The 17,044-nt window shown below is 34.6% G+C and overlaps 1 protein-coding gene across 2 annotated transcripts in view; it reads left to right on the top strand.

The window, feature by feature from the left end:
- FSIP1 (fibrous sheath interacting protein 1) overlaps positions 1 to 16,416 on the top strand; it is a 44,882-nt gene extending 28,466 nt beyond the window's left edge. For both annotated transcript variants that reach the window (XM_070734181.1, XM_070734189.1), the window contains 2 exons: positions 13,011 to 13,515; positions 15,797 to 16,416. In XM_070734181.1, the coding sequence (XP_070590282.1) occupies positions 13,011 to 13,515; positions 15,797 to 15,831 (540 nt within the window). In that variant the 3' untranslated portion in view covers positions 15,832 to 16,416. The remainder of the gene's footprint in view (positions 1 to 13,010; positions 13,516 to 15,796) is intronic.
- The last annotated feature ends 628 nt before the right edge of the window (positions 16,417 to 17,044 follow it).

The raw sequence follows: 17,044 nt of genomic DNA, 5'->3' as shown, positions 1-17,044 counted from the left end.
AACAAACAAACAAACAAACAAATAAATAAATAAATAAATAAATAAAAAACCCACCCTGTTTTGCCTTAGAGAATTTCAAAATAAAATACTGTACTGTGTGTCTATAACAGTGAGCTCATAATAGGGCAACTCTATCAATATCAAAATGCCACTTAAATAGTTGAGCTAGTTTCAAACTAGATTTTGATTTTCTTTCTCTCTTCCTTACTCCCATTCTTTTTCTTTCTCTTTTCCTTCCTCTCTTTTTTCTATCTGTTTCTCTTCTTCTCTTCCTCTCTCTCTCCTTCCCTCTCACTCTTTCCCTCTTGGCTTCTGGGCAGGTTTGAAAAACTCTGAGTTGATGATGATTTTTAAGTGTGCCATGGCTCACTGCTCAGCTTAGAGGGAACTATGACTGTGATGTCACCCTATCCCAGGGTCTGAGGAAAGAAGCAGATCTTGATATTTTCTAGATTGGAGGCCTGTTGGATCCCCAAGGATTGGATAGTCCATTGGCCAGAGACCTGTAATGGGAAAGGCACATAATCCAGCAAAATAAAACTAGAGATTTTGAACTGAGAAAAGACGATAAGAATTATACATGTTTAAATATTGTTGAATATATGGCTTAAAGAGATCTTTAACCATATATTCTTTTTCTTGCTCATGATGCTAGAACTCAGGAACTAACTAAATTGTTTCTCATCCAGAACCGAAAAGAAACCATTCATATACAACATAATAAACTCAAGAATGTTACTAACACAGATAGCACAGCTTTATAAAGATTTCAGGATGGGCAGTTTATTATTAAATGGAATCCAAAGACGGCATACTTTGAATACCAGGTATAGCCAACAAACAGAAGAGGAAAGCTTTTTCATGGATTACATCACCTGCTTATAGATTTCTGAGGGAGACCAGCTTGCCATGGTCATCTCATCACAGGACAACTTGCTGTGGGACAAGAGTTACATTAATATCAAAGAAAGGGTGGAATGGAATCATTTAAAAAGGATGCTAAAGGAGGGGACATAATGAAATGTGAATGGTAACTATTAAAATATTTTTATTTATTTTAAATAATAAAATAGAATTATTACATTGTTTTACAGCAAGTTGTCCCATAGTGAGTTGGCCGTGATGAGTTGGCTGCAGCAAGTTGGCTTGACTATGGCAAGTTGTCCCATTCACCTCAGAATGGAGTGGGCTTCATCAGCTGATAGAAAATTCAAGAAAGGCATTCAGATGAATTTTGTGCTCCAAATGCTCCCAGAACCTAGATGGTACTACAGACAAGATCTGTTTTCTAATCACTGTCAGTTATATTAATTGAAGAATAGGAAAAACCTTTTTATCAGATATTCGACATAATCGTTTGAAACAGTACAATAAATAGGAACATGTCATTTGAAAAAGTCCTATCAAAATTTGTCTTATCTAGATTAACAATGTAATTTGACACAATCCTCTTGCATTTCCTTGTTCTAACATTACTAATATTGATTTGAATTGGTAATGCCATACATGGGGGTTTTTCATAGACCTAACTAATCCAAATGACTGAGTGACGGACACTATGGAAAAAAACCAGAACAGAAAGTAAAAGAGAAATAAATTGTATGTATGTATGTATGTATGTATGTATGTATGCATGCATGCATGTGAGTGTACGGTAAAGAAAGAAAAACATGTTCACATGCAAATTATTTGATATAAATGTTAGATTATAAGGCTTATGATTATTTAAATGTTGTGGAATAATAAACAATTCTTTATTCCCAGAAGTCCTTTATGATCTTCAGGAATACCATGGGATTCAGTGGCCCATAAAATATTAAGCATTGGCCTGATCTAATATTAGCATCTCAATTGCCAGAAGAAGCAATTCAGATCAGAAGGATAATGTTTTTGTATAGTGTGATTTATCAAGCTATTGTTTCAAGGCAGTAGTTTTTTTCAGATCTTCTCAGTAGCATTCAATTTAATTCTTTTTTATTCATCATTTTTATTTTTATTTATTAAAATATATACAAGGATTTCAACGTAATGCACCCCAGATGGTTAATAACTGTAGAGATCTAGTATGAGTGACCCCTTCATCCCTCCATCTTCTTACAAGAACAAGTTACTGTTCATTAAGATATAACTGCATGACTGTGTTAGCTGCAGAAGAATCTGAGCACGGGAAGAGGGAATTGTCCGGACAGGAGAGCAGGAATGTAGAATATGCAAACTTACAACAACCTTCAACAGATGCGATTTGCGGACATGAGAAAAGAAAGGCTAAGACCTCTCTGGATGTGAAGACATGGGAAAAGAGCAGGCTGGATTTAAATAAATGCATATAAATTCTTTATTATGTTTCCTGCCTCTCAGAAACTATCAATGGTGGGTCTATTGTGATCGCTGGCAGAGAAGTAACAATAAAGACTTAATTCCTAAACTGATAGCTGACCAGTCTACCAGTATTTGAAATAGAAGGCTCACAAATAAAAATATAACTATTTGTAAGTTTTATTACAGATACTGGAAAAGATGTTAGTAAAACAAAATTAGTAGCTACAAAATTTGAGTTAGGTATAAAGCAGTTGAAATCCTATGATGCTTTCTTCTGTTTGCATATTGTATTGTATTTATTTTTTGGCTGAATGAGTGTTTAATGCCAGCATACTGTTTTTTATAACGAACCAATCCAATCTCAGCCTCTTTTTTTCCTTACTAGCTGTCATATCTAAAAGTATTTGTCCAAGGCTTTGGTGAGTCATGCTTGTACTGGCAAACACCTAACAGTGTTGCCTGGACAGTATTGTATCTAGATCTCCATTTCAGTTTCTTGCTGGGAGTATAGTTAGACTTATACAGCAGAATCTGGACATTACATTTCAAGGTGACATTTGAAAATAATTTTGGGATGGCAACTTTGTGACTAGTTTTTAACTGGGCGACTTTGGTTGCCAAAGTGACTTTCAGCCCAATTCATTTCACATGGTTATTGTGAAGAAAACAGGAGGAGGAAGGAATATTAGGTTAGCTGCCTTAATTACTCATAAAATAATAAAGATAGGATAAAACTCTAGTAAATAAATATTAAACAAACAAATGAATAAATTCTTTAATAATATTTTGACAAAATAAATGATAGAAGGAAGAAACCCTTTTCTCTTTATAAATCTATCCTGAAAGACCCAACTTCTTTTAAAAACAATTTTCCCTAAGCAGTTTAAAAAAAAATCTATTTCCCACTGAAATAAAAGGGGAGAAAGAGATTGGGGCTCATTTGAAATAGATGAAGAAAATTAGGTAATCTCTCTTTTTGTCCATTTTGGTCTTACATTCACATTCTTCCACTGAGTTAAGGTTACTTAAAAATGAAGGAACCTGTTCTACCACATTCCTTTTATATAAACAGTTTATATCATTATTTATACCAGGGTACAACACTTCAGACAGAGTTGAAGTTGAACTCCCATTCTGGAGTATAACATTGGTGATTCTCCAGCTGATTCCCACGCTCTGATTTCTACCTGACTTTTAGCTGATTAGTTCTTTCTTCTTAGAAAAATAAATTGTTTACAAGTGACTGACAGTTTGAAGTACTGACAGTTTTGCACTGCTGAAACATACTTTCCCACCTTAGACTAAGAGGTGCTCTTCACGTTTACAATTTAGTTGGTTTTAAGATAAAAATAATCTATCTCACAAGAGTTGTGCATTTTTTGGTATTTCTCCATAGATTTGCCTCCTGATTAGGAGCAAACAAAAGCAGAGCAGCAATGTCTACCTCAATTGAGCAAACGTTAAGTGGGGCTGAAGCCATTCAGCCACTTCTGATTTAAAGACAAAGCAGTGTTGTTTATTCCCAGAGGCCAAGTTGGTAGAGGTATTCCTATATCAATTGTTCACTCAGAGGCATTTCAGCTTTCTGAGGGGTATTTTGTGATTCCCAGAAGCTGTATATTAACCCGGGGTTTCTCCCAATGCTGTTGTAGCCATTGTAGGATGTGTAATGTACTACACAAAAGAGTTCAGCTGAATTAACATTCTGATTTAAACAACCTAGAAATTAGGCAACTCATCCACTTGAAACAGTGCAGAATTTAGACCGATCGATGGTGTGCTGTATCAGTTTAGCAACAGGCAGGAATGGTTTAAGGGAATGTTTCTAGTGCTGTTAAATGTCGTGAAATCAAAATTAATGAGCCAAAAAATATGAGAAAAGAGCTAAATGTTATTTAATTCCTATCAAGATGTAATGTATGTAAGGTAAACCATAGGAAATAAAACAAAAAGGAAAACATTGAACAGTCTTATTTTTATAATACATTATCATACTAATTGCCTTATCTATCCATCCATCCATCCATCCATCCATCCATATCTATCTGTCTATCTGTCTGTCTGTCTGTCTGTCTGTCTGTCTATCTATCTATCTATCTATCTATCTATCTATCTATCTATCTATCTATCTATCTATCTATCTATTTTAATTTTATTTAATTTATATTGCTGCCTATTCGCCTATGGAGACTTAAGGCGGCTTACAGAATATAAAAGCAATACACATTTAAAGCAATAAAAATGAGCAAAAAGTATAAAATAAATTAATATTGTACAATATAACAAACTCACAGCCACCTTTCACCCCCTGCCCCGGCGATAGCAGATCCCACGAGCCATTTAATCGGTTCCACCCCGCTCTGGGCTTCCCAGGCCTGCTGGCAGAAGCAGGTCTTCAGAGTGGGGACCATTCTAATTTCTGGGGGAATGATGTTCCAGAGAGACAGAGACACCATGGAGAAGGCCCTTCTGGGTCCCACCAGGTGTATTTCCCTCAGGGATGGGACCCACAACATTCCCTGCATGTCCACTCTGATGGGTAGATGTGACTGGCAAGAGACGGTCCCTCAGATAATCTGGCTCCAAGTCATGAAGGGCTTTAAAAATGACAACCAGGACCTCTAATTGCACCAGGAAGCAAATCAGCAACCAATACAGAACCTGCAGGAGAGGTAATACATGTATGTGCACGCCAGGATCTGCACAAAACCATGCAGGGTGTATCCTATGTCAATTCAAGGCAAATGTCATTTCCTTTGTGTCTTTTAAAAGAAGGAATATTTTAAAAATAAAAACTTCCTTTGTGTAAAACTTACATTAGAAAGCCAGTTTAGTATAGTGGTTAAGGCACCAGGCTAGAAACCTTTAGACTATGAATTCTCTCTCTGTCTTAGTCACAAAACTAGCTTGGTGAGCTTGGGTCAGTCACTTTCTCTCAGCCCTAGGAAGGAGGCAATGGCAAACTACTTCTGCAAAACTTTGCCAAGAAAACTGCATGGATTTGTCAGACAATCTCCAAAAATCAGACATGAGTGAATGAAATTTAATAAAAAGCCTACAATATGCATTTTCAACATATTCTAAGTCCCAGAACTCATCAGATGTCGATCTTCAGAACTGGGTACCCTGCTACTGCTGTTCATCCTTTCCATGGCTTCTTATTCCCCTCTGCATTTTTATGATCTGACTACTAGAAAGAAAATCAGGAATGGGCTTCTTTCCAGGGGTCAGATAAATCAGATCCCAAAGGAAAAGGAAACACAAACGGAGAGCAGCAGAGGTGATAGTGAGAGTACAAGGCCTTTTAAAATCTGTAGCTGATAATCTGATTTATAGAACAACAAAAGCACCTGAAAAACCACATTGGTAAGATGACGCTCAGATGGCTTCAGGAAGTGCATCCAACTAATACATTTTATTGAAAAGCATAAAACTTTATAAATGAGCTTAAGGTTCCACATTTTTTCTTTTCTGGATTTTCATATCCTGGTCTGTGATAGATAGAAAATAAATAAATAAATGCAAGACAATCCTAAATGATTTACACTAAAGAATGCTTTGGGGAATGGTAGCGAAATAGTTGACTTTTTAAAGCCAGTTATATGCAGTTAACAATTATTACATCCGGGATTAATTAAGAATGGGAGAGCCAATGGTCAATGGCCTTTTACCCCTGTCAAATGAAGGGCTATAATATTTAAGCCATCAAATTATTTCTCAAAATGCAGTCGTATAAACATGTATTTGAGAGGAAACACCATCAAATGTAGTGGCATTCATTTCTTTTAAAAGTGTGACTGTACCATTTGTCTATACTTTTCTGCCATACAGTGGTACCTCTATCTAAGAATGCCTCTATTTACAAACCTTTATAGATAAGAACCATTTTCCACTTACAAACCCAAGCCTCTGAAACTGTAACCGGAAAAGGCAGGGAGAAGCCTCCATGGGGCCTCTCTAGAATCTCCTGGGAGGAAACAGGACTGGAAAAGGCAGGGAGAAGCTTCTGTGGGGCATCTCTAGGAATCTCCTGGGAGGAAACAGGGCCTCCCTCCTCCCTGTGGTTTCCCCAATCGCACACATTATTTGCTTTTACATTGATTCTTATGGGGAAAATTGCTGCTTGTTACAAACTTTTCTACTTAAGAACCTGGTCATGGAACAAATTAAGTTCATAAGTAGAGGTACCACTGTACTTAAAAAAAATAATATTTTAGTTCATTTGATTTTTTTTTTAATGCTGAATGGCTTTTGTGCTCCCTGTTTTTACTGGAAAAATTGGCACTGGGCTTTTGTGAATTTTTCCGATCCCACTCAAACCTATTTCCATAAAGTTCAGAGGAACAAGGAAAAACATAAGGCTTCTTATCTATTCTTTCTGCAAAGTGAATTGCCTTTAAGAATCAAGGTAGCTATTAAAAAGGTATTTGGGGAACTGAAATAACTGTTTGAATAAACAAGATGAGTTATTGCTCAAAAATCTTTGTTATCATACAAAGCATCATTAATAAACACTCTTTAAAACATTACAAAAATAATGAATGTTGTTCTTAGGTTTTCCTAACATCCTCAATATAAACTTTGAGATGATGAGCACTGAGATCACTTGATATCTAAGTAGAAAATAAAATTATACTAGAAAATTATCTGGCTTTCTATCATTGAAAAGTGCCAAAACCATTGAATCATTGAAATATTTTTGGCTTACAGAGAAGTTAAGGACTATGTGATGAAACAAGATTCATATTTTTCTTTAAAAAACTTGCTGGCATATAACATGGAATAATTAAATACTGTGTATGCACGCACATGCCTGTATCTGAGCAAGCTAAATTGGATTGTCAAATAGTATACTGAAAAGTTTCTTTGTGAGGCTCCAGTATGTATATGGCAGGAAGAGATTTATTTCCTAACCTCAGGTCTTCCTAGAAATTTTGGAAAAGGCACCATCTTAAGGTTTGATTTAAGAGCAGAAGCAATGTTTAAGTAGGAAACTAGAGCCTCTTTAAGGATTGCCTCTGTATGATAGTTAGATTTTTCTGTTTGTTTCATTGCTGAGTTGCCATTTTAGTATAAAGAAAAATATAAAACATCAGTATTTGTATACAGGAATGAAAACTATTAAGCCATAGATTATTAAAATGCCAGGTTTATAAGATCTTGGATTTTAGAAATTTCTCATTTTTTCCCCTTGACTTCTTTTTATTATTGTTACTGTTATTTTGATTTTATATTGTTGTGAGCCACCCTAAGTCCTCCGGGATTGGGTGGCATAGAAGTCAAATTAAATAAATAAACAAATCTTTAAGAGCTGTGATAGCACAGTGGTTAGAATGCAGTATTGTAGACTAAATCTGCTGACTGCTAGGAGTTAGATCTTGACTGGCTCAAAGTTGACTCAGCCTTCCATCTTTCAGTAAAGATCTCTGAGATCAGTAAAATGGGGACTCAGAGAGTGAGGAACTGCAGCGGCGGCTTCCTTCAGCCCGCGCACTAGCTGAAAGAAGCCGGTCTTTCTCAGCGGTCAGCAGCAGTGGGTTGTTAACAATACAGAGAGGGTTTTAAAAGTCCAAATACTCGTTAAATACATACAAAAATATCTTTCCTCTACTTCGCGGAAATTCATTTTTCGTGTGTGGTCTTGGAACGCATCCCTCGTGAAAAACGAGGGATCACTACAGTAATTTTTAATTAATACAAAGGAAATTTAATTTTTAAATGCTGAAAAGCCAACAGCTTTTCTTACCCATTATCCGCCTTTCTTTTTTAAATCTAAACTGTTTTTCTCCCTCTGTATACCTGCAGAAGCTTAGGTTATAAATGTTAATAAGAAATAGAATAGAACAGAATTCTTTATTGACGAAGTGTGATTAGACACACAATATGCTCTCAGTGTACATAAAAGAAAATATAGATTTGTGAAGAAACATGTGGTACAACACTTAATGATTGTCATAGGGGTCAAATAAGCAATGAAGAAACAATCAATATTAATAAAAATCCTAGAATACAAGCAACAAGTTACAGTCATACAGTCCTAAGTGGGAGGAAAAGGATGAGAGGAATGATGAGAAAAAACTAGTAGAAATAGAAGTGCAGACTGGTAGTAAAAAGTTTGACAGTGTTGAGGGAATTATTTGTTTAGTAGAGTGATGGCGTTCGGGGAAAAACTGTTCTTGTGTCTAGTTGTCTTGATGTGCAGTGCTCTGTAGCGACGTTTTGAGGGTAGGAAATGAAAATATTGTAATCATCAAAGGACTTATGACAAATGTTATCACACCCGCTAGGGACCTGTAATTTTTGGTTCTGGGGAGCAAAACTATGCAGGAATCTGGATCATAACGTTCCATGTGACCAATTTCTGGGAAACTGTACTGCTCAATGCTTCCTTTTTATGTATTTCTGGAGTAAATGTTTTTTTTCCCATACAAGTAAAGTTTGCAGCATACTTTAATTCCTTTCATTACTATATGCATTTTTTTATTTGTAGATCTGAATAATATATTTTAGGGAAGTACACTATGCGTGCTGTTCCTCTTATTTTGTTTCTAGAATGCATGTTTGAGAAATCTCTATGAGAAGCCAACTGAACTACTTTCTTTTCTTTCTCTGAGTGCTATTTGAAGTTAGGTTTTAAATATATTTATTTAAAGAGCATAAAAGAGCATAAAGAAGTAACACATTTTAACCATTTTGGTGACCAGTCCCCATTGTAGTGCTCTCATAAAAAACAGCTAGAAAACATTGAACTAGAAACCTTGGATTTCCAAAAGGATTTGTACACAAAGTGATTATGAATGGACATTCCTACCACATGCAGAGGACTTTTCCTATAGATTGGATTTATCCTATATCCTCATACAACTAAGGAATGTAGCTAAGCTCACAAACTGTCAGGTGGAAAATGGCATCTTGGGTCAGGACAACCATGCTAGTAGCCTCTCTCTGGCTTACATAAAGAGAACTGGCAGGAAGATTCGTTAGAGAGCATCCACCATGACTGAATATGAATAAGGAGCTGCCCAGACTCCATTCTTCATTTTTGCAATGAAAGCTATTATCTGCATAGACAGAGCATCTGGTTAAAAATTAAGAAAAAGAATGAGACCATTATTTACTGCAATTTGATCTGTGAAAACTGCATAGCAATGTTCATTCCTCTTTAAATGTGTCCTTCTGTAATAAGTGATTTGCAGATATGTCAGTCAAAAATGCATATCTTAATAGTTAACCTTTAAATATATATTAATTTAGCTTTCATGTTTTAAATATGGAAAGACTGTAGAAGTATTAGGAATTCCAGAGGGCTTCCAGTTTGCAGTAAAAGGCCAGAGCAAGGATAGTGAAATAAATTAAGGAATGGCAGTGATTGCATTCATGCACTGCACAAACTGAAACATGATTTGTTTACTTTTGGTTTAGCTATTTATATGAATCTAGCCTTATGGTTTAGAAATAGTTGCAGTCCCTTGGACTGCAAGGCAATCAAACCCATCAGTCTTAGAGGAAATCAACCCTGACTGCTCTTTAGAAGGACAGAACCTGAAGATGAAACTCAAATGTTTTGGTCACCAAATAGAAGGAAAGACTCACTGGAGAAAAGCCTCGTGCTGTGAAAGATTGAGGGCAAAAGAAGAACGGGACAACAGAGAATGAGGTAGCTGGATGGAATCACTGAAACAGTCGGAGTGAATTGAAATGAACTCCGGTGTATGGTAGAGGACAGAAAGGCCTGGAGGAACGTTGTCCATGGGATAGCGATGGGTTGGACATGACTTCGTGATTAATAACAACAAAATCCTCATATTAATTGCTTTCAAGATAACTCTATTCATGAAACCATTTTTGCCTCCTCCATCCTAACAAAACCTAATAAATTGCCTTTTATGTTTTTAACTTTTCATCTTTATCTTTTATAACATCTCCTCAAATTTATCCAACCATTACCATGTAGTTTCAAGATCTCACCATCCAAAACCTTTAAGCTCCATTAATTTTCATGCTATTGCTCAGTACATGTATAAATACCGGTACTTCCCAGGAACCCAAGGTTGATTGGGTGAATTGAAATTATTGGCTGAATTGAATCTAATACTGATTTACTGAAGGAATTGGTAATACAGTATTCCTAAAACATTCAATGTACTGATTTTAGGTTAGATAGTAGAACTTGAATTTTTTCAGGAGTATAAACAGAACATTTTTTAGATAAGGCCTGACCATCCCAAACAAGGATTTGAAGGGATTGAAGTAGAAGACTCCAAGGTCCCTTTCAATTCTGTTATTGTATTCTGTATAGAAATATCTTGTTCCATCTTCTAGTTTTTGGACCATAAAGATATTTTTAAATAGATAACAGATATCTGGAATTCATTCCTTAAAATCAAGAAGGTAAGAGTCCTCAAAAAGGGGAGGCATACAAATATAATAATAATAATAATAATAATAATAATAATAATAATAATTATTATTATTATTATTATTATTATTATTATTATTATTATTATTATTATTATTATTATTATGGGTTTTTTCCTTTTTTCATTATGTGAGAGTATTTTGCTGAGTACCACATTTGATAAAGCTGAATGGCTCATAAAGTGACAAATTTTGTTTTTTAGGAATATAATTTCATATCATGCTACTTGAGTATAACATTTTGTAATAACAATTTAAGACTAATTTAAATTTGCATATTGAAATGCCTTTTATATTAATTTGAAGATTTAAACTTAGTGTTAGAATTAGGTTCTATTAAGAACTGCTACCAATATTACTATATATATATTACAAAATGAAGTACCGGTATACAGAATTACAGTAATTTCTGACTAATGTAGAACATTTTTCAAGTTTAAAAGGTTGACTATCAGGTCAAGAAAATTCAAAGTTCAGATGTGGCAACTAAGATGTGGTAATAGATGTGGTAATTAATCTTCAATGAAGATTATAGTTGAAAAATGTTTTCCATATTGAGTTAATAACTTCATTTGCCAGGAAGGAATTGTTCAGAATTTCCAATGAGAAACATGGAGAATCCTAGCAGCTGTTACTATGTTCAAATTCAACTATGTATCACTTGTAGGAATAAACACAACACAACATTTGGTGATGAATTAGTTTCATTCTTAAATAATGAAGAGTAGGTTTTTCATTTTTTTTAGTTTTGAATCCATTAACTTTCAAAAATTAAATATTTCAATTCCTCATTTTACACTTCTGGTAGATAGTCAATGCTGACCTTCATCTTATTTCTTTAATTCCAAGTAAAACTCAATGGTTGGTTTCATTTCCAGCACTAGATCTTATAAGGAAACTTCCCAAGGCATCTGGACCATATTATGTTGAACATTTATATAGATTGTCCAGCAGTAGCTATAGGTACATCATAAGCAGAATATAATATTTCAAAGTTTTTAAAATAACCATTATAAATCAACTGATTTAACATATTTTTCCATCTTGACCCAAGTTTTCCAATAGAAGTATATTTGCTGCTATCTTCACATTTTGATTATACCAGTTTCAATTTCTCCTATAAATTTGGGACCAAACTGCTTACCTATTAATAACTAATATGTCTAAAAACTTTTAAGCTGAAAAAGAACATCCGCTTTTATTAGATATTGGTGTTCAAAGTTGCCAATTTTACAAAGACATTAAATGTTGAATGCAATTAGAGAGTAATTGAAAGATAATATTTAGACAGGTTCTCAGTCCATAGAAATCTAGGTGTTAGAATGAAAGCACAATGGTTAAGAGTTGAAAATCTAGTAGTTTAAAGAAACTATCAAAAAGCCGTCTACATTTGAGCAAAACTATTTAGGGATTTTGGCCTGCCATGAATATTTTGTCAGTAATTTCTACAAAATATCTAAAGGTAATTAAAGGTTTTCCTGTCCAGTTGTGTCTAACTCTAGGACATGGTGCTCATTTCTGTTTCTTGGCCAAGGGAGCCGGTCTTGTTCAAATAAATTTTCATTATTATTATTATTACTATTATTATTTATTATTTATGGTCATTTGGCCAGCATGACGATGCACCAAAGGCACAGGGAATGTTGTTACCTTCTCACTGAAGTGGTACCCCTTTATCTACACTCATTTGGATCTTTTCGAACTGTTATGTGGGTAGGAGCTGGGACAAGGAATGGAAGCTCACCCCTTCCATAGTGTTTGGGTCTTGAACCCAGGCTGTCAGTTTTCCAGCTGGCAAACTCAGTGTCTTTAACCAATGAACCATTGCCGCCTCCCCATAAAATATCTATTAGGAATTAACATTTGAACCTTCTTAAAATATACATTAGTCTTAAAGTAGCATTCATTTGAAATACTGTACATTGATAGTTCAGTGAAAAAAAGAGATAAAATCTAAATTAACAATTAGATCTCATATTGCCAAGTAGGCTATCTTGCGAGGTGTTCTTTCTCAGGATCACTTCATTTCATTGTTCTAGCAAGTTTGTGTATGCTTTGTTTTTAAAAAAATTCAAAGGCGACAAATGTATTTCTAATAACAGATCACACTGAAAATGCCTTGATTCATAATCTGGCCATGTTCATTTCTTTCAGATCTTAATTTATGACCTTTAGCATCGGGCATCAATGCTACCATGATTCTGTCTGTGCTGTTTTATAATGAAATTATTTGTAGTTTCCTTTTGATGGGAATTTTCCCCTTATTTTCGCAGCCAGATGTACCTCCTTGCCTCTCAGAAGCGCAACTTAATGCCCTTCTGGCAGACTGCATGCAAAGGCTAAGAAGAGAATGTGATCATAATCTGACCAGATGTCAGGAAAATTCTGTTGAGAGGATGAGCCCTTGTGGCATCTTTGAAGAGAACATGCCAGACTCTAGGAATGAAGAGTTAGATGATATTCAACTACCAGCAAACGAGGAAATGCTCGGAGATGAATATACAGATATATTTTCAAAGGAAAAAATAGACTCCTGCTGTAATCCCAGCAAGACGTTTTTTGAATTTCCCATGTCGGACAAAAAGGGAAATGAAGAAGACCAAGAGGAGGCACCAGACATTGCTAATGGCTCTGAAGATTTCTTCAAGTCAAAGGTTCTCAGTACAGACAAGATGAAAAAGACTCCTTTCCTTGATGAAGCTTTTTATTGTGTCAGCATGAACAATGAACTTTCCACAGAGGCCAGCATTCCTAGCATACCACTAAAAACCAGAGGAGGTGAGGCTGTTAATACACTTTTACACCAAGCATTTGATTATGATTATAAAAGCCCAAACAAGTCAAGCAGGATTTCATCAAACATATGCACTATTGCTGGTTATGTGCAAAAGCACAGAATAATGTTGAGACCATTTCAAAATGTTTTCTGACATTTTTTAACTGGCAAAAATGGCAATTTTACCAGTTCATGGTACCCAAAATAATGTTTTTTTCAGTTAGTGATAATGTTGCTGTTGAAATAAGATGGTCCTTCTGAATCTGTTGTAAAACCCAGTTCCTCGTATGCTTGTAATATTTTAACTTAAATAACACTGGTACTGGATGAAGGAATTTGAATTTTATAAAAAAGAATATACTCATTTATTCATTTCAGAGGTTAATATCAATATCTTTCTTATATTGTCTATTGCTGCTTTCCTTCCTTGCTGAACTTAGGTTGCATTTAGTATTTATTAAATTTAACCTCTTATTTTGATAACATTTCACGACAGATTTAGAATATAATGTCTATGACTTACAATTTTTTTCGGACTATAAGACACAGTATAAGGTGCACCAAGATTTCGAAGGGGTAAGTAAGAAAAAAGTGTTTGTCTTCCCTGGTCTCCAGGAGTACTCTGCAGGCCTCCAAACCCTCTGTGTGCCCCATTTTTTGCAAAAATGGGGCACAGAGACAGTTTGAGAGGGAGAAACATAGAAACATAGAGGAGGCCTGCAGAGAGTTCCTGAGGGCTAGGAGAAGGCAAAAATGGCCCATTTTCACCCGGTTTTTGTAAAAACAGTGATGTTTTTATCTTTCCTGGGCCTCCAGGAACACTTTGCAGACCAACCAAACACTCTGTGCACCCCGTTTTTGAAAAATGTGGGAACGGGATTTCTGGAGGCCAAAAATGTCTGTATTCAGTGTATAAGACACACCAAACTTTCCATCATCTTTTAGGGGGGAGGGGGGAAGGTGCATTTTATACTCTGAAAAATATGGTACATGTCAGTTGTCAGATCATGGTTATCCCAAAGGTGCTTTTCAAAAGGCAACTGGATTTTCTTGGGGTTTCTCCCCCCCCCCCCCCTGAAAATCTTTTACTTAGTTTTAAAAAAAGAAATGTGTCAGTGTGACTGGATTGTGACTGATGCATTGTGTTTCAGTAAATATTTTCCCTGCCCTCTTTTTGACTTGTGCAGTGTACAGGTCCTCAATGGAAGGCACGTTGGCAGCAATTGCTATCTAATTAGATCTAAGTTAGAGCCATGTCACTCTTGGTTCTACTACTAATGGTTAAACCTCTTCGAACTAATAAATATACTGGTCTCAGCTGCACCAAGATGAAGTCTAGATTTATCCATTCATGGCCTAGGTATAGATTGCTAATGATAGGATAGATCCTCAGTCACATAGACAGTAATGTTTCCATGTTATTTAAATTTATCTATGCCTCAGATGTTGTGCCCAGAGCTGTTTGCTCAGATCTTTTGGCTCAATAATTTGAAATATTTTATTAAATATATCATGTTGATGTGTTTAATATTGTTTACTTTAATAAGCAAATGCAAATGATAACATAGACTGCACAGATTAGAACATTATGTAATTTCTTATAATGGGCAGGTCCCATACATGAGGAATTAGCAATCTAAAATAGCCAAAGTTGAAAGCAACAGCAAGAGTGGGAATAAAATGATAATGAAAAATAGATGCAAATAAATATAGTTACACATATAGTTATACATTATTGGACATTGAAGGGTGCTTATTATTTTGAATACCATTTCATTTTTCAGTGTGAATCCAACACAATGCCATTTGTATTAGCAACCATTCTGTCTTCCTGAGTTGAGTTAGTATTCTCCTTCTTCAAACCTGGATAATCTTCTGATATTTTTATTCTATTAGATAAAATGCCAAACTTGCCTAAAATTATCCTGAATTCTTCATTAGAATTCACAATATCCAGTTAGCTAGAAATGAACAATAGATGTCTGAATTGATAACAGATAGAGACTCTATAGTTTAAAAGATTCTGTAGTTCTAAAAATGTGAACATGTGTTATATTTATGGAGATAATTTTAAAATTGATACATATTGTTCAACCTATAAAGTTATTCTGTTGAACCTGGATGTAGATAAAATGTAAAAAGTGGTCTTTCAAGCTATTTCTGTGGTATTCAGATTGAGATGATGATGATGAGAGTTCTGGGCAACACAATTCAAAATTTATATTTTCAAGTTGAATACTAAAAACATTTCATTAACCCAGGAATGATTTTATTTCTGTGCAGATCAGCTGGAAGATGAAGATGTGAGTGGAGAGTGATGTTCTACCAACATAAACAACATTGCTAAAATCTACTTCATTAATTCTTTGTGTATTGTTTTAAAAAATTGTCTCATAATTAATATTGTTGTTTTATATTAATATATAAGGACTTCTAAATAAAGATCTCCTGATTAACCTCTTTCTAGGGATTATTTATGTACATACAAAAGTTTTACAGATCTAAAACTGTTAAGCTCCTCTATCAGCACATACTGTATATATTCCATTATATCAATATTTATATTGTTCAGCAAATTTATGTAAGTGATAATAATAGCACTTTCCTAACCATAAGGTATATTTAAATACTAATATAACTATTTTTATGCTTGTTATATGCAATATGCCCTCATATTAAGGGTTCATATGGAAGGAACCCAATGTATGTACAATCATATGCTTTCCAGCATTTCTCCTAAATGTGCAATCTGTAAACATAAGTATCCTTATTCCATCCTAAGATAAAATACAGAAAATAGTATAAGGGCAGACTAGATGGATCATGAGGGTTTTTTTCTGCCGTCAGTCTTCTATGTTTCTATGTTTTTATGTATCATTTGAATAAACATTTTTGGAAGTGGATGATTATCTGAAGCATTAAATAGTTAAACATCCTTAATTTTTGAAAACATAAAGCAAACTGGCAAAGAATAATGGAGATATCCTGTATCAATAAAGTGCAGGCAGATTATAATTGTTTTACAGGAATAGGTTGACATTTCCTTTTAATTTTGTTCATTTCTGATTTTAATGTATGAAACTAGTACATGAAATCAACAAGCAGAAACAAATTTGACTCTTTTCATTTGTACAAATAGATTTGCAACAATCAGTTTAGCAATGGAACATTATAGAATGGTGCTATGTATTACTATTTTACTTGAAATAATGGGAACAATAATGCTCACTCAAGTAAAGAAGCAGACAAATGTTGACTATAATTCAGCTAAACATGGAGGAAGGGCATAGCAATGTCTACGTTTCTGACAGTTCTTTTGCATTCAAGTAAGATTTTATGCAATGTAGATCTTTTAAAAAAACATTTTTGCAAAATTCTAAGAAAGCAGCAATGACTTAGATGTCATTGTATTTTGACATAAGTTTGACAAAACATGTCAGCTCATACAACTTTACGTTAGCAATGTATGCAAGGCATTACTCATAAACACCATATGTTCTCTTCTTAACCACAAGTATTCCACAATTCAGC

The sequence above is a fragment of the Erythrolamprus reginae genome, chromosome 1 (genome assembly GCF_031021105.1).
Source record: "Erythrolamprus reginae isolate rEryReg1 chromosome 1, rEryReg1.hap1, whole genome shotgun sequence".
Classification (NCBI taxonomy): Eukaryota; Metazoa; Chordata; class Lepidosauria; order Squamata; family Dipsadidae; genus Erythrolamprus; species Erythrolamprus reginae.
Note: the sequence above shows the minus strand (reverse complement) of the source record. Positions and strands in the feature narration are given on the sequence as shown.